The sequence below is a fragment of the Oculina patagonica genome, chromosome 7 (genome assembly GCF_052425735.1).
Source record: "Oculina patagonica isolate OP01 chromosome 7, crgOcupat, whole genome shotgun sequence".
NCBI classification, from domain to species: Eukaryota; Metazoa; Cnidaria; class Anthozoa; order Scleractinia; family Oculinidae; genus Oculina; species Oculina patagonica.
The window spans coordinates 23897889-23921749 of record NC_135764.1 but is presented as its reverse complement, the minus strand read 5'-3'; the positions used below and the strand labels follow the sequence as shown (position 1 = coordinate 23921749).

Below are 23861 nucleotides of genomic sequence, written 5' to 3'. Positions count from 1 at the left end.
TCTATGCGCAAATAGTCAACGAGGCGCAGCCGAGTTGACTATCGCTCATAGAAAACGAGGGCGAGTAGTCTAATTGTTTTAGTAGAAACTCTAAAGGATTGCAGTCCAAAACCTACAATATTGTGCACTTTGAAGACAAAAATCAAGAAAATTTACCGCTTAAAGAGCTACGCGAGCGCGCGACTGTTTTCTATCGGCGAATAGAAATCAGTGGGAGAACCAATCAGATTCGCGGATTTCCATTAGAACACAGCTGAGTTTCTACTAATTAATATTAGTGGCTGTATTACGTATCTTTACACGCAATAGAAGTACTAGGACAATATACCATCAACTTCAACCAAACAAACTTGGTTAGAATGCTGACGCTTGCTGCTCGAATTAGCTTTCACCCCAACGATGGAAAACAAAAGTTTAAACTTCAATTTTAACTAAGTTAAGTCAATTGCAAAACAAATACAACTCACAGGCGTCACTACGAATAAAACTTTACGGACAAAGTGTAATGAATGTGAGTTTATTTTTCTTGCAAATAAAGAAAGCCAATTTGGGGTCATTTCTATTGTTTATGACGACGTTAATGATCAGGAGGCGTTTACAACTGTTATGAATATCTAACGAAGAATTGGATGAAATAAAAAACAAATTAAAAATGACAAAACTTCAGCATTAATTATAGCTTTTCATGGTCCTCGAGAGTAAACTTTCTACTTCATTTGGCCACTGGCCCCGTGCATGTCAGGACTTAATGCGTCTACTCCGACTTCGTCTGGCTAGGACTTTAAATGAACAGCGTCTATCCCGATTGTTTGTGCTGCTTATTAGAGATAAGTTTTCATCACAGTCGCTGCTCACTCCTAGGTACATTGCTGTATTTGTTGCCATGTATTTATATTTAAAGAGTTTACCAACTTTTTCTTCTTCAAACAAGAAGTCATGGCCAATTGTACTGTCGCATCGTGCCTTTTCCTGTGAAGAAAATATAAACATCTTTTCAATGAACTTGGTCTTATCGAGCAAAATTGTTACTTGCTACTTGCAAACTAAAAAAACGAGATACTATATTTTGTTTTTTGCAGCTCAGACTGCCTAAGAGCTTTCAACCAAGTTCAACCACTATCTTGTTTCCCTCTCTTTCAATCAACGTTCTCTCCAAGCCGATCAATGTTCAGCGAGCAATGCTTTCAGGCATTGATGGCTTTCGTACCCTCTTCAGTTAGATATAGTCCCAAAAGAAAAATAATAAAGAAAAATGAAGCATACGGAATCTTCATTATCTTTGACTGAGCTGGTTTTGCAAGAAAAAAATGGTTAACAGATAGAACCACCTGAGAAGCTAAAAGATACAAATGATTCAAACGGGCTTAGCTTCTCTGGAGCCTTTTTCGCCAACCCTTAACGTGACACCATGCATGTAGATACATAATTTGGCCAGTTTATAATTTATATTAAGACGATTTTCCGCCATCTCTGTGATTGTGCATGCAATCTCAAAATGACCGGTCGGTATAAAACGCAGACCATGCAGACTGCAGACTGCAGACTGCAGACCGTGCAGACCGTGCAGACGGTGCAGACCGTGCAGACTGAGTAATTTTTTCTTCTTCTTTTTTTACATTGTGTTTCACAAAACTTTTCACGAACGGTTTCCGAAGTTCGTTTGAAATTCGCGAAGTTCGCTACGAACTTTAGGGGGAATTTCATTATGTAGTTGTCAATCAAATTACGAACTTCGAAACGAAATTGTGAATTTCACGTGCAGAGAAGTTGAAAGGTTGAGGAGTTCGCAAGTTGAGAAGAAGTTCGTCCAGTTTGTTTAATTTGATGCAATGAATCCGTTCCCAGTACAGCAAAAAGCAATCCCAAGTCCAGTAAGGCAGGACATCAACGGACTAAAACTGAAGCAAGGCTGCCCTGAAAATGGTTTGTGAATGTTACAACTGAGTTTTCCCAATGTCACCCGACACCCGACTAAAAATAGATTACAAGTTCTGCCGTGTGCAGTTTCGAAGGAAAAAATTTCAACAGATGAACCGGTTTACATATAAAAATACTGTTTGTGTGTGCCGTAAAAATCTTATAAAGAGAAAAAAACGTTTTCCTTCTTGAATACACATCAGTTTGGAAAATCTGCGGAAAACCAGAACTTTTCAATTCCGTGTTGTTATACTTCTGTGTTTACACAACACGCAAGTCACGCCATCTGTCTGTTCGTGATAAACTCTGTTCCTCTGAAATAATTTATATTTGCAAAAAAAAAATAAGCTTTGGTTAAAAAATTTTTTTACTAATAAACAACACTTGCTTTGGAACAATTGAAATGTGTATTTATTTACGAATTACTTATATTTTATTATTAAGGATAGTGTAAAAAATTTTGGGGGATTTCTCAAGAAAACCCTGTATTCCCAAAGCATAACTACCAACCGAAGCATTTGTTTACGTTATAAAATTGAACTAGAAACCTGAACTTAACAAATAAACTGCTATATCCGACCAGTTCGTTTTACCTATAACTTAAAATGTTCCAATGTTTACAGTGTAACGCGCTCTCTGACAGTAGAAGAAAACTCAACAAGCTGGAAGCTAAATAAAATAATCCTTGACCTTAAGGCCAACTTTAGATGATTTCCTGCCTTCCTGGACTTGAAATTGCCTTTCGTTGTACCGTGAACGGATTCATTTCACCAAATTAAACAAACTGGACGAACTTCTTCTCAACTTGCGAACTCCTCAACCTTTCAACTTCGCTGCACGTGAAACTGATTCACAATTTCGTTTCGAAGTTCGTAATTTGATTGACAACTACATAATGAAATTCCCCCTAAAGTTCGTAGCGAACTTCGCGAATTTCAAACGAACTTCGGAAACCGTTCGTGAAAAGTTTTGTGAAACACAATGTAAAAAAAGAAGAAGAAAAAATTACTCAGTCTGCACGGTCTGCACCGTCTGCACGGTCTGCACGGTCTGCAGTCTGCAGTCTGCATGGTCTGCGTTTTATACCGACCGCAAAATGACTGAAAGAGATGCACAGTGAAAAATAAACATTGAAGTTTTTGAATATTATGGTGTTCATGAAGGAAGAGCAAAAGTAAAGAAAATATATATAAATATTTTTAAATGCACTTTTAACGTAAACTTTTCAAAGTAGCCAAACAACCGAAAATGCTCTCGTGTTGGTTTTTATCCATTTTAAACATCATCTGGTTTCATAAAATTGCCTGAGCGCGATTTCCACCTTAAAATTAATTTTCATCTGATTACTTGGGCTGATTTAACTCACCTCAAACTTAGTATATGTTCCATTTATGACCTTCAGTGCATATTTAGTACCGTCTTCAACATCAGTGTATTGAATGCACTTTTTTCCTCTGCTTTCCACAATCGTAAATCCTTTGATAAAAATGTACTGATTAGCCAAAAGTAGAAAAAGAAAAAAAACTATAGCCAAACAGTTGTCGTGGTCTCGTGATTACGTAAAAAAGCTACTCAATCCGACGCACGTTAAAAGCTACTTTACTCAATCGAAGTTCACGACCTTTATGGATTTGTAGTTGATGTAGAAGGCGTAGTTGACGTAGTTCCTGTTAGTGTACATATTTTCGTTAGTTGGCATATTTCATGTGACTCCTGTTATGTTCCTCATATATTTCAAGGCGGCATTCCCATACTTCTTTTAGTTATGTTTTTACCTTGTTGGTTTTTTTTCTTGCAATTTACTGATTTATGTAGGTTTAACGCGCAGTTCATGTAGTTTGCGTAGTCTAACTTGTCCCTGTTTTATATAGAGTGGTTTTCACTTGAGTGTCGAAAGTAATTCGCTTTTTTTGGTTTTGCATTTCTAAGCTTAGTGATGGGTTAAAAAATCTTGCCCGCTTTTTCAGCCAATCAGAAGTTAATTCAATTGTGCAGAGTGATTATTTTGGTTTTGGGTTTACGACACTCAAGGTGTAAGGTGGCGTAAACTCATGTAGCTCGTGTCGTCCTTGGAATTTAAATTGTTTGCTAGCTAATGTATGTTCTGTCGGTTCTGAAGATACGTGTAGTATTTCGGTGAAAAGTTAATAACCGCATAGATGGCAAACCCAAGGTTTATTCCTAGACTGAAAAAAGACATCAAATAGAACACGTAGTATACATAACACATGTCGTTTTTACTTACTCGCGTGAGGGTCCCTGGAAGACCACCCATTGCATTTTGCCTCACACTGTCTCTTCCCAGCTGAAGAAAGTTTACATTGATCAATGTTAATTTTTATAAGATTCCCTCCACTGCAGAGTCTGTTTTGCCTGAAACATGAACGGAGACTTTTCACGGTTATAGATGACCGCTGCCAGCTTGATCCGACTTCTACGCGAGCCAGGAGGCACCCTACTACAGTCTACGGATAAAGATATGCGTTGTTGAATGACCATGTAAACTATTGTTATAGCCCATCAATGCTTCAGTGAACTTTTAGGTTGAATCTTCCACAACGTTTGTTTTTCGTTTTACATTACTATCCAATCAAATGTTGACTTGAAATGGACTTCTAACAAAGGAACATATATTTCATCTAGGGAAATATATGGATCTTAACGTTGTTAATACTTACTAGGAAAATATGGGTTGAATCCATAGTTCTCTCCGGCTTTTCCAAACGTCTCAGTTAGAACAGGTACTTCAAGCGTTTCAGGTCTGTTCAGGCCTATACTTATGGCATTGTCTTTACTTTATTTTTATACTACTTATTTTAAATATAGAACTTCGGAATTCTGACGCTTTAAGACCACAACTATAAGGCCCACAATCAGAACTTATTGACAACAAAAGAAATAGAAATAACTTAAATACTTTTCAACTATCACTTAGATAGCGTTTCAACAATTGAACGGTGAAACAATTTGCTAAATAATGTATCCGAAATGAAAAAGTATAAAAATAAATCTGCCTAACAATTATAACAAGGGTATTCAAGATAAAAAAAATCTGGTTAACTCTGGCTGATTGAATCAACTTTGTATAAAACATAGAAGCTAGAAAATAATTTTGAACAAGGTACAGGAAGTCCGCAATTCTGTTTTGCAAAATAAATATTCAAATGTTTCAAAAACACACTGCACGTGCCTAATGTGTTAGTGAATTTGTTTACTCTAAATATAGCGCAAAACGACAATTTTTACTTTTTCACGTTATCTGTTTCTTACTGTTTTTAATTTCGGGTCATAGAAAATTTGTTTTCAAAGCAACTTTTTCGTGAAATCATCACCTGATGAGTTATTGCTCGATCCTGTTTTCGACACTTTTTTAACTAAATAATTTTTAAAAAACTTTTCATCGCGCTGGGAAAATGATTGGAATCTCACAAATGTAGTTGCTAATCAGAACGGGATTACCAGTTAATTCCATTGCCGTAAATAAACCCCCTATAAATCAGCCACATCTATTAAGCGGCCGCAACCACCTTTTGGCGGCCCGATGAGAGTTCTTCTATTGTTTTTTTTTTTTTTTTTTTTTTTTTTTCATTTTTCATACTTTGCGGCTAGCAAGAATGTAATGTACGAAGTTTAGCTTTGTTTTCAACAAGCTCTTGGCGGAAAAGAATCTAAAATAGAAGGGGACGACTAATAAAATCATTCGAACAAAAGTTCAATATCGTCATTATATGATTCTGTGATTATTTTCCACGCGTTTTTACGCGTTTTTGCACTGAACTAACGTGACGTTTCTAAAAGGCCTTACGCTAATTTCTGACGAACCCCTTTTAAGCGGCCGACCTCTATTAAGCGGCCATTAGCCATTTCTCAGAGGGTGGCCACTTAATAGAGGAAGTCGAAAAATACTTCTCTAATATTCCGTATTTATACTGATAATTCTCAGACATGTTATACGTCTTTTAAGATAAACCCATCCAATATTGCCAAAGTGGTTGTGACTAGTTACAAGGCTATGTTGTCAATCAGACGCGAAATCACGCGACGGCCGGGAATTTTTTGCTGTTTGTTATCTGTGGAAGAGATTAGCTGATCTTTGAACAGCAACAAATCTTTCTGTTAAAGTTGCTTTGTAGTTCGTGAAACGTAAACAAAGTTGTAGTGAGCCTGATTAAACTTATCTCCATCGACGTTAAACTACAATTATCAGAGTAAGACCTCTATAATATTATGGTACTGCATGGAACTTTTGAAAAGCTTCAGACGTAACATAACATAACATAACGAAAAGAGTTGAGGCCATAAGTAGTTGTAACAGGTTTACATAGTGATAAAATATTAGTTCCTCTTAAATAAAGAGTATTCAGACTGACGCAAAGTAAGCATGTCTTGAAGATACTTAGAAAAACTGTCATAGTTCAAACATTTGTAGATAGTGAAGGCAGATAGTAGAAAGTGAAGGATTGTAGATAGTGAAGGATTTGTAGATAGTGAAGGCGAGAAGGCTACAAGATGGACTCTTTATGCATTAGGTTCGGGTGAGAACTTGCTTCAGAAGCAAAACGTCCCACTTTCTACAACAGAAAATTGCAACATTCTACCATCCAGTTCTGTCTAAAGCTCAGAACAAATGCTAAGACATTGCCCCGTTTAATAAAAAAAGGTAGCAAAAAGTACAAATTAAAGAACTCTCTTTTTTGATTATCTTGTTGTTACAGTACTGAAAATTGGAAATATTTCGGTTTCTTTCAACTGATAACATTACATGAAGCATGCAGTGTGCGAAAATGCGAAACGAAAGTATTCTTTACGCGGGAGTATGAGTAAGATAAAGTTTCGGAATACCAAAATTTAAAGCTTACCTAGATATTTTACACTGGTTCACATTATTTAAACCGCAATTTTTCATTTGTCAAAAATGGAATGTCGAAACATGTTTGTTGTGAATAGCAACGAAATAGACACTTTAAATCTTTCACTATACTATTTTATTTTAGAAAAAAAGAAACGGCTGGAGAAAAAATCTCTCACAAACTTTTGCATGGGTCTACTAAGAACCCGTAGAAAATATACCAACGGCTTCTAAGCTAAAATTTCGATAGCATGCATGAGATTTACAGTGTTTTAAACGCTAAATAAAAATATCCACGGAACGTGACTCAGCTTTACATGTGGGCCGATATTCAACCACATTTTCCCTGGCTTTCATTATATATGAGATGGTTTTCGATCATCATGTTCCGTGTTTTTTGCCATCTCAAGTTAAGGAATTGCCTCCATCATGGGTGCATACCTGTGGGTGGTTTACGTTTGTCTGCTACTTAAATAGAGAATGACGACAATATCTCGCAAAAGGAACCAAATAGCTTAGTCATCGGTCATCGATTAAGATCGAATTCTTCAAAGTTGTTTGTTATCAAGTTTGTTTATAAATCAAGTGAATTCTGTTTTTCAGTCTGTTCTTTAGAGTATAAATACACAGAAGATGCAATCCTTGTGGTCAACCAAATTTAAGGGCCGACTGACGAGAGAGATTGTCATCGACAGCTAGTAAACGCCGGCAATTACTATTAATGTTATCATTATTAGGGACTGGTCATTATTTATCGCCTGGGGGGGGGGGGGAGCGGAGGATTTTGGGGGGGATCACTTGAATTATAGATGAAAAGAAGGGGGGATCAGTCGTAACTGAGAGCCCAAAAAGGGGGATCACTAAAAATTTTGGCAGGATTCAGATGCAGGGCCACTCAAATCTGTTTGGATAATACAAGTTTGAGAGCATACAAATTAAATGCGCCCTTTCCACTGGGATATAATTGCATTTGCGGTCTCAATTTGTTCTAACACAACTTTATTTAAAATACGGAATCTGTCACACTGGGGAATGTGCACATTTCAATTTATATCTAGAACGTTTCTTTTATATTTTTCCTTTAAAAACGTGCTTAGCTACTGCTAATATTCACCTTTGAACATGACAGGTGAATTCTAAATTGCGAACCATAACCCCTGATAACTGAAACCAAGAGAACATTGTGAAATAGCATGTTTGTTTAAAGGAGCAATGTCACGGCAGTTTACGTAATTTTTTTTTGATTACTTCCGAACGGAAGGAAACCTCAAAATAATAGTTTTCTAACATAGAAAAACAACAAAGGAGTAATAAAAATGCAAAAATAACCGAGGTTGGTTTCGGCTGACGAAGATTAGGACGGATTAGGACACAGGGCACAGAGGAGTCAAGTTTGTCCGCAATTCAAAATCTCTACCGTGCAAAACGACCTTCAAAAGCTTTTCAAAGCGATCGTGTGAGCCGTACGTGATACAACGCCGTCATGCGATACTTGTTTGCAGATCGTCTGGTCTGGTGATATTTTTTTCGGAAAGCGAAGCTTTCCGAAAAAAAAAACAGAAAACAGAAAAATAACAACTAATATTTAACAATTATCCTGCGAAGTTGCGTGGGATATCACCTGATAAATAGCCAAAGAGGCCATAGGCCAAGTTGCCTAAAATCAGACGACAAGAATACATTTTTTGGCAAGGAAGACCAAAAAGGGTACCGAAGGACCAACATAACAAGTACCGAAAAACTGAATCGAAAAACTCGGTCAAAGAGTGAGTATTATCAGCGGGCGATACTATTGCTAACAGTTTTATTGTAAACTATTGTAATACAAATTAAAATGACATATTCCCTTAATGAGGAAAACAAACAAATAAAAAATCACAAGATTTAAAAGTAAACAATTTTAGCAAATAAACAACAAAATATTGGTGTAACTGCGAATCGATTCAGGGGGCGTATAATTAGCATGGTTGTCATAAACTTATTACGACAAACCCATAACCGAAATAAAATGTTGGAATAATTCGTTTAACAAGAATTTACAATTTGCTTATCCGTTTTTGGAAGTCACCTTCGTTTTAGTTTTTTAAACGAACAACGCCTATCTAGTTTGGTTGTACTTATAAGGGATAAGTTTTCATCACAGTTTCTAGGTACGCCCAATTGCATTGTCCCGCTAATATCTATGTGTTTATATTGATAAAGTCTTCCAACTCTTTCTTGGTAAAACAGGAAATTGTCTTCAGTTGTACTGTCGCATTGGTGCACCTGTAAAAGCAAAGGAGGCAAGCAACAATATTAATTGAATAAAATTTGAAAACAACAGCTTTTATAATTAGGCAACATGTTAACTTGACTTTCAGCTACCTGATGTGAAAAAAATGACTGGTTTTTGCAAGAGTTTTAAACTTCTTGCAATTTTAAATTGAGTGGATATGCACAGAAATGATCTTCGGCTAATGCGTGTAATTATGGTCAATTTTAGTTTGCTGTTCAATTTTTTGTTTATGTAACTCACCTCAAAAGTGACATTCGTCCCATTGATGACCTTCAGTGCATACTTGGTACCATCTCGGTCGTCAGTAAATTGAATGCACTTTCTTCCTCGTATTTTAACAAACGAAAACCCTGTAAACAAATTACATTCAAGCATTGTCACGTTTGAATGCATGCTGACGGATGGAAACACGTCATACAATTGTACAAATGCAGGCACAACTAAGAACCCACCTTAAAATATTGAAGCCTTAGAAAATGATTTTTATTGAAAAAAAAACCGCCTTCAAATCATTTCCTCCTTTAATCCGTGAAATAATAGTTTATGGAGGACAGAGAGAGACTACTTGCAAACGATCCGGATACATTCATCATGACTTGTTGATTCACCCAACCCCAATATGGCAATATATTTAAGTGAAGACTCTAATATTGGAAAAGACCGTACGTCGAAAGTAATATTAAAAGTCGATTCTTGGGCGCAGATGAGTCCAATACGTTTAATTACATCGAAAAACTAAGTTTTCAATCAATATTAGCAAGGGGGAAATGTAATGTTAGGCGTCGATGTGTTTATATTGCAAATATCGCGCTTCAGTGATTATTCTTTAATGATAACCGTTTTCCGTTAGACATCTTATTAAAATATTACTCTTTGTTCGGCCCTAAGTGCGAATTTGCCGAAAGTGCTGTTAAAGTTCATATACTTGTGATATGAATAATTTTTAAAGATTATTTCGCTACTTCACGCCAAGTACACTTACTAGTAATCAGTACTTAAATTTGCGTCATCAATGCACGTAAACAGGTCGTGCGAAAATAGTTCAATTCGTAGCAGTTCACGTGAACAGGTCGTGCAAACAGTTCCATTGGTTTCTGTTTAATATGTTAGCCTCCCACATTGCTAATATTAAGCAGACAAGTGACCGTCAGTAATGCCGGTTTTTGATTGGAGGACTACTTAAAATGGTATAATTATGAAGACTCTAGATTTTCCTTGTCAAAACACATAAGGTATTTTGCAATTGCTATTTCAATGCATGAGAATTTACCGCAGATAGCTCACTCGTTTCAATGGCAACTTTTCAACTGTTGAATAAGCTATTCACATATACTTTATGTAAATATAACAGCTAAAGGATATCTTTACAAGAATTAAAAATAAAAAAAATAAAGTAATATATAACATGATAATAATTATCCTCTTTACGAGTGTCAATAACTATAAAAGCAGTTTCCCACCAAATTAGTACACTTATTTAGTACAACTTTATATTGCATACAGCAGCACAATACAACTTTTATTTATCTAGGATGCCACCTTCTGTCAACCTGTTTTCAGTACTTTTTTTTTTTTACAATCTTCGTAATTCTGCTATTTATTTTCTGTTAAGTTATTTCTAAGAAAATTAAAAATCGTTAGTAGGTTATCCGTAGATCATTCTCAATAGCGAAGCGTAAAGTAAAGCACGTAGTTTTTCACTTACTCGTTTGAGGATCTCTGGTAGACGAGCCATTGCATTTAGCTTTGCACTGCCGCCTCCCCGCTGAAGATACTTTGCACTGATTGGTGTCAATCCTAACAAGACTACCTCCAATGCAGGGTTTGTTGTGTCTGAATTGCGAGCGGAGGCTCCAGAGCACAGGAGGGGTTTGACGCCAACTTGATCCGACTTCCAAAAAAGCCAGCAAGCATGCGATTATAATCTTATATTTAAAAAAAAAGATGTTAAAAAAATAAAGCTATTAGAAGAAGAAATATGTTGAAGAAAATAAGAATAACAACTGAAAAACAAGTTCCAATTTAGTAAATACACGACTCATATACATTTGTACATGTACGTACTTGCAAAATACTTGATAAATCCATGGTGTCCACTGCTTAACCAACTGGCAACAAGATTAAAGATCGCAAAAGTTTCAGAGCTGCAAATTACATTTATACGATTATTTCTTTAGTTCATTTGCACTGACGCATCTAAATCTGCATTAAAGGCGGAAAATTACCACACCCAAATCTGATTGACGTGGAAGATACTGGTAATAATTTGCCCTTTTACCTAATTTTCTTGAAAACCGTTAGTGTTCAGGGATTTTTTCTTTAATTAAGAAAACACAACCTTATCAGTTTTAACTTTATCTAAAAAAACTGTTTTGAAAGAACCGAATTTTTAGAACGTACGGTACCACAGCTCTGAAGAGACATCCCAAACGCCATTCTTATTGATAAATATGACTGGAACTGGCAATCCCATTCTAGAAAGACTGACAGAATCTGCAGGACTTTTGGTTAACTAAAGTATTAATATTAAAAAAATGACGTAAGGTAAGTGTTCAATAGATCTTTTGCATGATTAGGCCAGGTCAATGCCTAAAATCTCCCAAAGCCTTGTTTTGTACACGAAATTCTTTTCAAACTTCTGGCACTTTCATACGTGTAATCTTTTCATCTCGCTTTTTTTGGAGTAAGTTTGTGATAAAATTTTCATATTTGCACTTTGAAAGTGAGGTTTGGGTTGAAATAAACTAGTCTAATGTGAGCATGGAGACGGGTTATTTTGATTATTTGTGCCATAGTGTTTTTTATGTAAGCATGATAATTCTTAGTTGGACAATATGATTTAAGGATCAATTAATTAATATATTACAAAGCTACAGTATCGCCGTTATCACTACCAACTGTACTGTTAGCGCCGTTTTTTAAGTAAGTTTTATTTATTTATTGATGGAGAAAAAAACAAATTCATCAACTTTTATTACGCATGTTAATTAAGAAAAGACACTGAAGCCAAACACCATAACCATCTATTATTGGAACCGTAGGAGGTAGCCCTGAAGCGAGGTTTTTACACACCTGTAATGTCGTTAATTATTCATGAGTTGATGACATGTATCATTTACGTCACGTGTGCGGCAGTGAAATAACAGTTTGAGTTCCACATGTTTTTCTGTTTTACAATGTTTGAAATCACTCCCACCCTCAATCACTCAATCCCGATAGCACAACAAAACAGTTTATTACTAATCTTGGGTTTTTTTATTGCTTGAATACGAGCCAGTATTTAGTCGATAAAATTTCCTGTTATGCCCACATGAAGAATTAGAGCAAGTGTTTAGATTCATAAACGTGGGTGTATTACGTCTGTTTACCCCGCATAAAAAGAGAGCAACGCTATTATCTATTAACTTAAATTAAACAATTAAAGCTTCGCTAATGATTTATGACATGGCGTTTAACGTCAAGGTGAAGGTTAAAGCATGGCGGCAACTTAAACAAGAATGGTGACGTAATGCTACCAAGGAGTCTTCTCGATGATCATGTCGATTGCGAACTTGGCAACAAATAAAGGCACGCGATTATCATGTCACTATTGGATGAATTGCACCAAGGTTATTATAAGATTAATATGCCGCAACTTCCGAAAGCCTTAACGAATTAAAAAAAATACCCGAACAACTATAAATGAAAGGTAGTTCATTTCACGTGCGAGACATCACACAAGAGACATCAGATATTTTCTCGAGACAAAACATCGTATTATTGAAAACCAACAGTGTTTGCATGCTTAGAAATCTTTAGATAGTTCATTCGAAGTTTATTAATGTACTGAAAAATGAGGGAACTATGGTAGATATAAAATCATCTTTCCATTTGGTGGCAGGACTTATTCAACGACATCCATCCATTTTTAAACCAGATTAAAACTGGTATCAGTACTTACCCTAGATAAGCGCTCCTCTCCAAGCCTAAGAGAAACCAAAAGGCCCCCTCCACCAGAATCATTTTTTTTTGCATCAAAACGTATTTACAAGCAAAAAAATCTGACATAAACTGGAGTCAAACCAACACCGACACAAGCAGTGTAAGCGAGTAAGGTTGGCACAAACCCAGTTATAACGGTGTCAGCTATAGCATACAAAACGTTCAAGAAAACTTATTACGATGGCTAAGTTTACTATGCACAACATGCAAGTACCTGAATGCTAACAAAAGCGGCCTTTGGTTGATGATGCAAATTCACAAGATGCGCTTAGCTGTTAAAACGGAGGCAGCCATTGATGGAAAAGTGGCTTCGGTTACGTTAGAATAAACTTTGGAAGTAATTTTTGACCTCTTAGAGGCTTTAGAGGAGGAAAACCAATTGAATGTGCTTAGATAGGTAAGATGAACTTGGGGGTCATAAAGCTCTGTCCATTGGGGCTGGGAACATGTCAGCATTGCAATATAGTTTCTTTGATATTCTCCTATTAATGAGAGAGCTCAATTTACCCACACATTACCGGCAGGAGGTAATGATGATGATGACGACAGCGACGACGATACCATCGCGTGGTGTTGTTGTTGTTGTTGTTGTTGATGACGATGATGATGATGATCATCATCATCATCATCATCGTCATCTTGGACATCATTATCATCATCATCATCATCATCATCATCAACGACGATGATGATGATAATGACATAAGATATATCAAATAGATACTAACACACGTTGTTGTCTGTTAGTAAGGTATTTCTTTGCAGCAGTAAAAATTTGCTGTGGTTTATTGATTTATTTTTTATTTGCTTGAGCGAGGCGGAAGAGCTCAATTAGATTATTTCGCGACATCATGAGTAATTCGTACGCAAGGATGCCTTAGATGTTAAGAGAAAACTTAAAAGCCTGGTAATGGTTATTCCCTAAACTACAGGCTTTAAGACATCCCGTCCTCCTGCGGGGCAGCCATAGAATGAGAGAGTAAAACGTTAATTTTAGCTCGGGTTCATTTTTTGTCTCGTTGGATTGATGTAACGTACACTTTTAAAATTAATTAGAGTGTAGACAAATTCACTTCCGTTTCTTAAATAAAGAACGTCTATCTTGAGTGTGCGCACTATTAATTAAACTTAAGTTTTCCTCGTGGTCGCTGGTAACTCCTAGGCACATGGGAGGCATATTAGTCGCCACGTATTTATATCTAAAATGTTTTCCAACTTTTTCCTCTTTAAATAGAAAGGCGTCGCTAGTTGTGCTGTTGCATCCTGGCAGTTCCTGTAAATGAAATTAATAAAATAGTATAAAATCAGTAAATTTTCTAAAAGGAGCGTTTCATATTTTCGGTACAGTTGTTGCTTGTTGTCCAAAATTCCGTCAATTTCTTTTAATTGCGTTGGCTCAAAATACTACCAAACACCCACCCCACATCGTTCTTCGTTCCCTTGATTCCTTCCTATAACAAAAAAAACAGTGAGCAATACTGTCAGGAAGGAAGGAGACTGGGCCTAGCACGCCGATGGAGTGAACGTGTTTTTAAAGCTCTCCGATATAAGCGGCTTTGCACAAATTTTCTCGCGGAATTAACCCAGTAATTTTTATCAGTAGTCATCGTTACTTGTAACACCGCAAGGATGCCGCCGAAACCAAGTGAAAAAAGGTCGAGGATATCAAGTTCGGAGGAGGAAAACAGCAGCCATGTGCTCAAAGGTGACGCCATCTTGGTCGACATTCAAATGAAACTGGAAAAACTAAACATGCTTGACAAAATTGACGAGCGCCTCATCAAGATGGAAGACGATATGAGTACCATTAAAGAAAAAGTTCTCGATTTGGAAAAGGGTCTCAACGCAGTGGACAACGACGTAGAGAAATTAAAAGAAGATGTGGAATCGAAAGCGGATAAAGAACGGCTCCAAATTTTGGAAAACGAAGTTGAAGAATTGAGAAACAGATCTAGACGTAACAACCTGGTTTTTTATAATATCCCGGAAAAAGCGGAGGGACAAAACTGTGTAGAATTCATCCAAACTTTCATCGCTAACCACATGGGCCTTGAGTCTGTTTGTGGCTACGTCGAGATTGAACGCGCCCACCGTACACCTACTAATCCGGCATCGAGACACAACAAGAAGCAACCGAGACCAATTCATGTGGCGCTCCTTCGCTACACCGACAAGATGAAAGTCCTTTCTAACGCTGCCTCGCGACTGAAGGATAACCCTTACGATGGTAACGTTATTGGAATTAGTGCCGACTTTGCGAAGAAAACTCAAGAGCAACGAAAGGCGCTTCTGCCGTTCAAGAAACACTTACAAAAGAAATTCGGGGACGACAGAAAAGTTTTCATCGCTTACCCGGCAACCCTGAAATATATTGATGAAGATGGCAAGTTAAAAACTGTCAAGGATGACGATTTCGAGAAGCTCAAAGGCGAGATGGTTAAATACGTGTGATATAAAGGTAGAGGAGACTTTAAATTTAGTTTTACTGTGTAATCTACTTTAACTAGAATCATAAAGGAGGGGTAATATCTTTTTTCTCCCGCTTGAATTAGTTCCAGCCTCAACGGCAGTATTTGGATCGATATCCTATTGCTTTTTTAGTACAGTTTTGTCTCGTAAATTATTTTGTATGTACTTTTTGCTACTTATCGTAATTTCAGTAATTTCAATTTTTTCGTTCATTGTTATCTTTTCTCACGGCTACTTTAGCATATTGCGTGATTTAACAGCAGTTACTCTTCATTTGCATATTAGGCTGAGTTTATTATTAAGAGTGTTTAATTATGTTCTTCGCTTTTCCCGTATAATTAAGTTTCCTTTATCCTGACGATATGGTGCAAAATAATGTTAATTTTAAGTTATTGTCACTGAATGCTCGGGGGATTCGTGCTTTTGAAAAGCGGAAAGGCATATTCAATAGGCTAACTAAATCTGGTGCGGACGTTTGTTTTCTACAAGAAACCTATAGTACAAGTGAGGTGGAAAATATTTGGAGAAAACAATGGAAGGGTGAAATGTTCTTTTCTCATGGTAGTAATCACAGCAGCGGTGTTTTGGTACTTGTTCGAGATAATTTAGACTTTAAACTGGAAAGCGTTAAGGCCGACCCACAAGGCCGCTATATTCTGTTGGAAGCTATCATTCAGGACTCGCCGTGTCTTTTTTTAAATATCTATGCTCCAAACAAAACAAATGAGCAATGCGAATTCTTCAAAAGTATAACGGAAGAGTTGAAAAGAGTTTCGAGCTCAGATCTCGATTACAGTGTTATTATCGGAGGAGACTTCAATGTCATACTAAATGCGGAATTAGATGGGCAGGGCGGAAATACAAAAAAGAAGGATTCGGCAAAATGCGTAGAAGATATGTGCGTCGAACACGATCTTGTTGACATTTGGCGTATTCGTAACCCAACAACAAAACGATTCACTTGGCGTCAGAAAACTCCAGTTATACAAAGACGTTTAGATTACTGGTTAATAAGTGATAGTTTACAAGATGATATTGACTCTTCAGATATAATAACATCGATAAAATCTGATCACTCTGCGATAACCTTGTCACTGAACGGTCTGGATGATAATCGAAGAGGACCAAGCTTTTGGAAATTTAACTCAAGCTTGGTGAATGATTTGGAATATTGCAAACTTCTAAAAATAGAATATGAGAATTGGTTAAACGAATTTAAAGAAGTTCAAGATAGGCGCGTCTTGTGGGACCTGATAAAATACAAAATAAGACAATTAACAATTACTTACAGTAAAAACAAGGCGCGGGACAGAAAAGCGAAGTTAAATAAGCTTGAGAAAAGTTTAAAGGAATCAATGAAGAAGTGTGACAGTGATCCTTCGAAAGAAAATCTTGAGGAGTTAGAGTGTCTTCAAGCAGAGTACGAGCAGATGTATGATTACATTACACTTGGTTCTATTATTCGCTCCCGTGCAACCTGGTACGAAATGGGTGAAAAAAACAACAAATATTTTTTGAATTTGGAAAAGCATAATAAGACGAAAAGTAGTGTACGGAAAATTTTCACCAGCGAGGGCGTATTGTCAACTGAGCCGAAGAAAATCATGAATGAGCTGGAATCCTTTTACTCTGGCCTTTATGATGGCAGCAATCGTGCTGATTCGGAGACCGTTTCATCATTTCTTAACGACTCTTTCAAAATGCAAAATGTGATGTTAACGGAAGACTCGAGGAGTGTTTGCGAAGGTAAACTAGGTTATAATGAATGTTTTAATGTTTTGCAATTCTTTAAAAAGAACAAATCCCCAGGGAATGATGGTTTAACTATTGAATTTTATCTCGCCTTCTGGCCACTGGTTGGGAGATTATTAGTTGACAGTCTAAATTTTGCTTTTGATTTTGGTGAGCTTTCAAATTCTCAAAAGCAGGCGATAATAACCTTAATCGAAAAGAAGGGAAAGGATAAGAGATTGATTAAAAATTGGCGTCCTATTTCTCTAATTAATGTTGATGCTAAAATAGCCTCAAAAACGCTGGCTAAACGTTTGGAAAAAGTGCTACCAGAGATTATTCACTACAATCAAAATGCCTTTGTTAAGGGAAGAACAATCTTTGATGCGATAAGAACAATTGATGATGTAATCGATTATACAAAGTTTAAGGGCTTGTCAGGTTTTCTAGTGACCATCGACTTTGAGAAAGCATTTGATACTCTGGATTTCAATTTTTTAGTAAGAACATTACATTGCTTTAATTTCGGTCCTTCTTTTATTCAGTGGGTACGTGTTCTGTATAAAAACGCGTCTAGTTGTGTAATGAACAATGGATTCACAACCGGGCCCTTTGCACTTGGTAGAGGAGTTCGACAAGGTGATCCCCTTTCCCCTTACCTCTTTATAATAGCACTTGAAGTTTTAGCCATAAAGATACGTAATGACGAAAACATCAAAGGTTTCACATGTGGACAAGAGAAAATTAAGCTTTCTCTTTTTGCAGATGATATGACCTGTTTTCTTAAGGATAAATTGTCTTATACGAATCTGTTTCGTACTCTTGAGGGTTTCGAGAAGTGCTCTGGTTTAAAAGTAAATCACGAGAAGACAGAAACCTTTTTTCTGGGTAACATGATTATTCGGGAGGTCCCATCGGTCATGTACAATCGTTGTGAAGCCATTAAAATTTTAGGGGTCCATTTTAGTTATGACTCAAAGCAAAGAGATGATTTAAATTTCCGTCAAAGTTTGAAAACAATTAAGAAAACAATAAATTTGTGGAAATGGAGAGGGCTTTCCCTTTTAGGGAGAATACAAATTGTGAAAACTTTTATTGTTCCCAAGTTAATGTTCCGAGCATCTGTAATTTCTGTTTCTACTGAGTTAATTAAGGAGGCTAATTCAATTTGTTATAATTTCATTTGGAATGGGAGAGATAAGGTGAAACGAAATGCATTTACAGCGGATATTGAGAAAGGGGGTCTAAATATGCTTGACATTGAGTCTATGATCCGAACAAAAAGAGTCACTTGTTTAACAAAATTTCTGGAAGATAATCGCAGCCCTTGGAAAACAATTTTAAACAACCGTCTTTTGCCAGTTGGGGGGCGTTTTGTGTTGCACTGTAATTTCGAAATCTCTAAATTAAATGTAAATTTACCAATATATTACAGACAATGTTTTGAAGCGTGGTCAGAGCTAAAAGCTAAAACGCCAAACTCTTTCCACGATATAGTCAATGAGATCTTTTGGAATAACAGGTTTTGCTGTATCGACAAAAAATCAATATACCGGAGAGATATAGCGGAATTAGGGTTTTTAAAAGTTGGAGATTTTATTTCGGCAAACGCTTTGGCATTTGAGGGTTTGCACTCCGGTTTGAATCCTGAGCAAAATTTCTTTGTTATGAGGATTGTTAACTCATTCCCGTCACACTGGCGTTTAACTATAAAAACCTCAACTTTGCCGTTAATAATCGATCCGATACCGTATGAACCTTTGGTTACGTTAGAGAACAAATCAATCCCAATTATTGATGTGCCTTCAAAAAATATTTACAACTTCTTTCGAGGAAAAAAGTATATCCCGCCCACCGCTCAACAAAGATTTACGGAAAAGTACCCAAACACGCTCATTGATTGGAATAAAGTTTATTTATTACCATTTCAATCCACCTTAGAGTCAAAAGCCAGAGAATTTCAGTATAAAGTTCTTAATCGTATTGTCTTTACAAACGAAAAACTATGTCGTCTTGGTATAGTCGAGTCTCCCATTTGTGCTTTCTGCTTGGAAGAGGTAGAATCCGTCGAGCATTTACTCTTTTCCTGCACCAAATCCTCTGAGTTCTGGAAATCCGTCCTATCTTGGCTGAGAGACAATAATGTATATGTTGGGAATTTGACCGAAACAGATCTGATATTTGGTAAATTCGATGTTATTGAGGATTTCTTCTTGGTCAATCATATACTATTGTTAGGCAAACATTACATTTATTCTAGGAAATGCCAGAATAGCACACCTTCCTTTTCGGGATTTTTCGCCAAAATTCGACGTGTATTTAATATTGAACTTTATATCGCCAGGAAAAGAGATAAACTCTCTCTTCACTTTAAAAAATGGGAAAAGTTAGTAAATGTTCTGCAGCCAGAACAAGCTTAATGCAAAAAAAATGTTCAATATTATTGCTAAGTAGCCCTGTGCGAGTGTAAATTTATTTATTTATTTATTTATTTATTTATTTTTTTTTTTTTGTAACTTCATTATTTCTTTTTCTTCTTTGTGTTGTAAAAATGTTTTGTAAATGTGTTGAAAAATGAATAAAAAAATGTCTAAATGACAAAAAAAAAAAAAATACTGTCAGGAATATTAGCTCAGTCAGATACTCTTCACAATCGTGTCTGGTCGCGGAAGCCAAGCTTATTCACACACCTTATTCCATTGATTTGACACATAAAACACGCGGATATTATCCGGGCCTTAGGGTCGACTTAAAGGAGTACAATGCGTAGAATCCTGGCGTATCTCGTGTTTAAATTTCTTTTCAATTTCTTGTTAAAAAAATTCTAGTGGGATGTGTTATTCTACTGCTTTATTTCTTTTATATTTAATGAACGTTTCACTTGGTGAGTGTATTGGAACTTCTATAATATGGCAATAAAACTCACCTCAAAAACAATATTCGTTCCGTTGATGACTTTCAGTGCATATTTAGTACCGCCTTGCGCATCAGTGAATTGTATGCACTTCCTTCTTCTAATTCTCACAATCGTAAATCCTTTGATAAATGAGATGTATTCAGTATTAGCAAATTTCTGGAAACAATTATAGTCATATCTTTCAACAAGGGACATCTTGAATGACAAAATGAACTGCCCGTTTTATAGAGTTGTGTCAGTTGTGGATAGTTGGGTGTGTAATGGTCAGGACGACAGTTAATGCAAAAGCAGAATGCCAACAAAACATGAAGTTGTTTTGCCAGTAAGACGACTTTGTGGATGTTACAAGGCGTTATTAGGACAGCTACGTTTACCTAAGCAAGCTCAAACTGCAAAGTTGAAGCGCAAGTATTTGGTGATGCGCCTAATTTAAAATGGCTCATTCAGCAATGCAGAAGTTGTGCTTCTAACGGTTTTTGTGGTTACCTTTGTTGGAGGCTGACATGGCCACTGTATACCCGTTTTACTGACAGGTGCCGTTGTCAGGAGGTGGCTGTTTCGGGGGACTTTTAGGAACTACAATAATTGTATATTGATTCAAATGACATTGCCTGATCATTTGTCTTTGCACCTTTTAAGTTGCAGAGAGTTGGCCGTCAGTAAGGTTCGAATATACCGCAGCCTCGATTAATTTACGTCTCCGATTACGACTGAGCAATAACGTCTAGCAATTATGTGAGGAAGACGGTGTATTCACAATCCAAAAGTTACAAACCCTTGCATAATTGACTTTGGCCATGTAAGGTTCAATAAGGTATGACAAAGAAAAGAAGAAGGCAAAAGGGTAACCCGATTAACTGCAACATAACGAATGAGGCATAATGGGTAAACTCAAAATAAAAACTCCCCGAGTTAAATCTGCCATCTTAGACAATGGTCTTATTCTCTACAGCGGAAACATGCCATTCTAAACGTTCAATCTTTCACATCATTAGTATAAATTCTACCCCCTTAAAGTGTACTCTGATAAACTGAAGGTAGGTTAAAAGATCCATCTCTAAAACGCACATAGGGGTAAGAAATAACAGCAGCTAACAACCTAAAGTTCAAGTGTGCCATTCATCTCACTTTGTTCAAAAAAGAAATCTAATATTTGTAATTTGTAAAATGTTTGTATTTTTAAACTGATAAATATGTATGTATGAGCTTATCGAGAGCTTAAAATTTTAAAATGCCACTTCGATCTGGGCTAACCAGTCGGTGGTTATATAGCGTGGCCTAGAAGTTGTACTCCACCTAGCTACGATGAGTTCAGCCAGCGGTAGGATGGAGGACTTGAATCTAGGCTAGGGCGGCGCCGTACCCCACGTCACGCTGCCTGTGACCATGATATGATGAACCTGGCTCGGCCCAGGCCTGTTTCCGTTTGATAAGAAGACATAGACATGATACCACGGAGAGTGTTCATGCTATTTGTTTCACTGTTTTTAGGATTGGAGCACGAAGGAGCACGAATTCGCAAAGATGATGAGACACCTTTCTAAATCAGAAGCTCAGTATTATACTTTCCTTGTATACATAGAGATAGAAGACATACACCAAATACATGGCCATTGCCACCAAGTATACTGTGGTAAAATTTGCGGGTTGAAATTAAACAGTAACATGTTTAATGAGCTCATAAGGTCAGCGAACGGATTTATTTAAAACTGACACCATCTCTGCCGGTGTACTGACGAGAATACTTTATACCTACATATCACATGAGATTTATACTTATAAAAATCTACTTCTTTTGTCAATTATCTCACAGGCATCAGGCATGTCGCCAGCGCCTTGCGTTGATGGATGATGAAGCGTCAGACAATTTTCAGGCCAATTCTATAAAGCAATCTCCTTTGTTTCGGCAGCAACAACTCAACATCAGAAGAGAGAATTATCTCAATTGTGTCCCGGCCCTATCCCCCACCCGGGGGTAAGGAACTAAGAGTGTACAGACAATATAAGGAGTAGATCATGCGCATATGTATATAGATCTTTTAAAAAAAATGTTTTGATGTTATTTTATCATACGCAGAAGCCATTTTTTATTGTTTTGTCTCTGACGAGATCTATATTTAAAAACAAAGCCAAATCAATCCTTTTGTGCTACTATACATGGATTCGGCTTGTTTATTGTTAAAAATATACTGACGTTTTGTTTATCACTTTCGGTCGTCTCGTTGTTTGTTTGTTTGCGGACATGTTTTGTTTTCTTGCTATAGCTAATTATTTCCGTCTGCCAAAAATATAGCAGCACTGCATTTGCAGTTGGAGTACCAAAAATATCAATTTATATATAAACACACGTGTAATACAGTTCCTTTCAACTTACTCGTTTTGGGGTCCCTGGTCAATGATCCATCACATTTTGCTTTACACTGCCGCTTCCCATTTAAAACTTTGCACTGGCTAGTATCAATCTTCATAAGATTCCCGACGCTATATCGTCTGTTTTGTCGGAAAAAAGAGCTGAGGCTGGTAAGGGCGGAAGTTAGGCTTGTGTCGAATTCCGTAAGAGCCAGCAGGCACGCTATTGTAATCTACAGATAACAAAAAACACACACACACACAAGTGATATGGAATGAATAGGTTCAAATTCAGTTAAAGCTGGAAAAGTTATAAAAAGCAACTTTTTTATACAAATTGTTGGTGTATAAGCCTTGCAGCTTGCAGAGCCCTGTATGTTAAACGAATATTCAATCCCATCCAAGCAGGAGGCTTAACAGTTGGCTACTTACAGTGCGTTGGCGAGAAAATTATAATCGGGTTATTTTGAGTTGTTGTGATTGAAACAGTATTTTTAAATAGTGATATCACAAATGATCACACGCGTATTAGATGACCTTTGCTAAGATTATCCCGGAAGTTCCTCAGATTAGTAGGTAATGCTAAGCAATTGGTTGATAACCTTCTGATTATCGAACTTAAGATGTATTAAGGTCACTTTACTTGACGTTTGTAAGACAAACAACTACTGTAGTTCTCTCTTCGTCATCTACAGGAGTTAAAAATTTGCTCTGAATAAAATGTTTCTTTATGTTCATCATTTATAATTTGTCTTAGCCATCTCAAACCTTCGCCATTCTTGTTTCGTGGCCGTTTCTCAATTTAAGATGTTGTCCTACCTTACATATAAATTAGTATTTTGAGGTTTTCTGGTTGAAAATAATCTTTCAGTTTTAGTATACGGTGACATAACAGAGATAACGTTTCCGTTTCTTTGTAAATGTGACTATTATCGAGTTTATCACGAAGGTGTGATGTATTTTTTTGTTTATTTTTCGGATGGATCTATTAAATGACTCTAGGAGATAAAGCATAATTAAGCTGACCACAAACACAATATCGGTGTAAGTTTTAAAAGAGATTCACTCTCGAGGTAAAGGTGCGTTTTGAAGTAGATGCACTTAACTGACCACAAGTAATAAGATGTACGTTTAACTAGGAAAGCTCTCTGCTTGACATAAAATCGTGTCGACTTAATCTTTTCGTCTTCCTCTAGAGCGTGCTCTACAGATTGCCCACTTTATGCAGATTTAGTGTTAGGCGTATTATTTGAATAAACTAGGAACAAAATATATATAGACACGAAATGCATACCAGCGACAGGTGTGCAGAGAAATGCTATAAGAATGTACTTTCTGCTTATTAAGCAATTGTCAGTTTGGAGGAGCCGGAG

At 36.6% G+C, this 23861-nt stretch overlaps 2 protein-coding genes and 1 pseudogene across 3 annotated transcripts in view; all 3 read right to left on the bottom strand.

Moving 5' to 3' along the window:
• LOC144660531 (uncharacterized) overlaps positions 1–4174 on the bottom strand; it is a 32686-nt gene extending 28512 nt beyond the window's left edge. The window contains exons 1-3 of the mRNA XM_078521193.1: positions 4163–4174; positions 3284–3393; positions 913–969 (exon numbers count right to left, since the gene is read on the bottom strand). The gene's annotated coding sequence lies outside the window, so the exon portion shown is untranslated. The remainder of the gene's footprint in view (positions 1–912; positions 970–3283; positions 3394–4162) is intronic.
• Positions 4175–8717: 4543 nt separating this feature from the next.
• LOC144659301 (uncharacterized) lies at positions 8718–13586 on the bottom strand (annotated as a pseudogene). Its single transcript, XR_013571879.1, has 4 exons — positions 13530–13586; positions 10747–10966; positions 9282–9391; positions 8718–9031 (listed from the first exon to the last, which is right to left on the bottom strand). The product of XR_013571879.1 is annotated as an uncharacterized LOC144659301 (transcript).
• A 505-nt stretch (positions 13587–14091) lies between these two features.
• LOC144659300 (uncharacterized) lies at positions 14092–23265 on the bottom strand. Its single transcript, XM_078519719.1, has 4 exons — positions 23257–23265; positions 22514–22721; positions 20149–20258; positions 14092–14295 (listed from the first exon to the last, which is right to left on the bottom strand). Exons 1-4 carry the CDS (start codon positions 23263–23265, stop codon positions 14092–14094), a joined length of 531 nt encoding a protein of 176 aa, XP_078375845.1.
• Between the last annotated feature and the right edge of the window lie 596 nt (positions 23266–23861).

Coding starts and splice junctions, on each gene's coding strand:
- LOC144659300 (XM_078519719.1), bottom strand. Junction 20,259..22,513: donor GACCAGGGACCCCAAAACGA/GTAAGTTGAAAG, acceptor CATTTATCAAAG/GATTTACGATTGTGAGAATT. Junction 14,296..20,148: donor GAACGAATATTGTTTTTGAG/GTGAGTTTTATT, acceptor TTTCATTTACAG/GAACTGCCAGGATGCAACAG.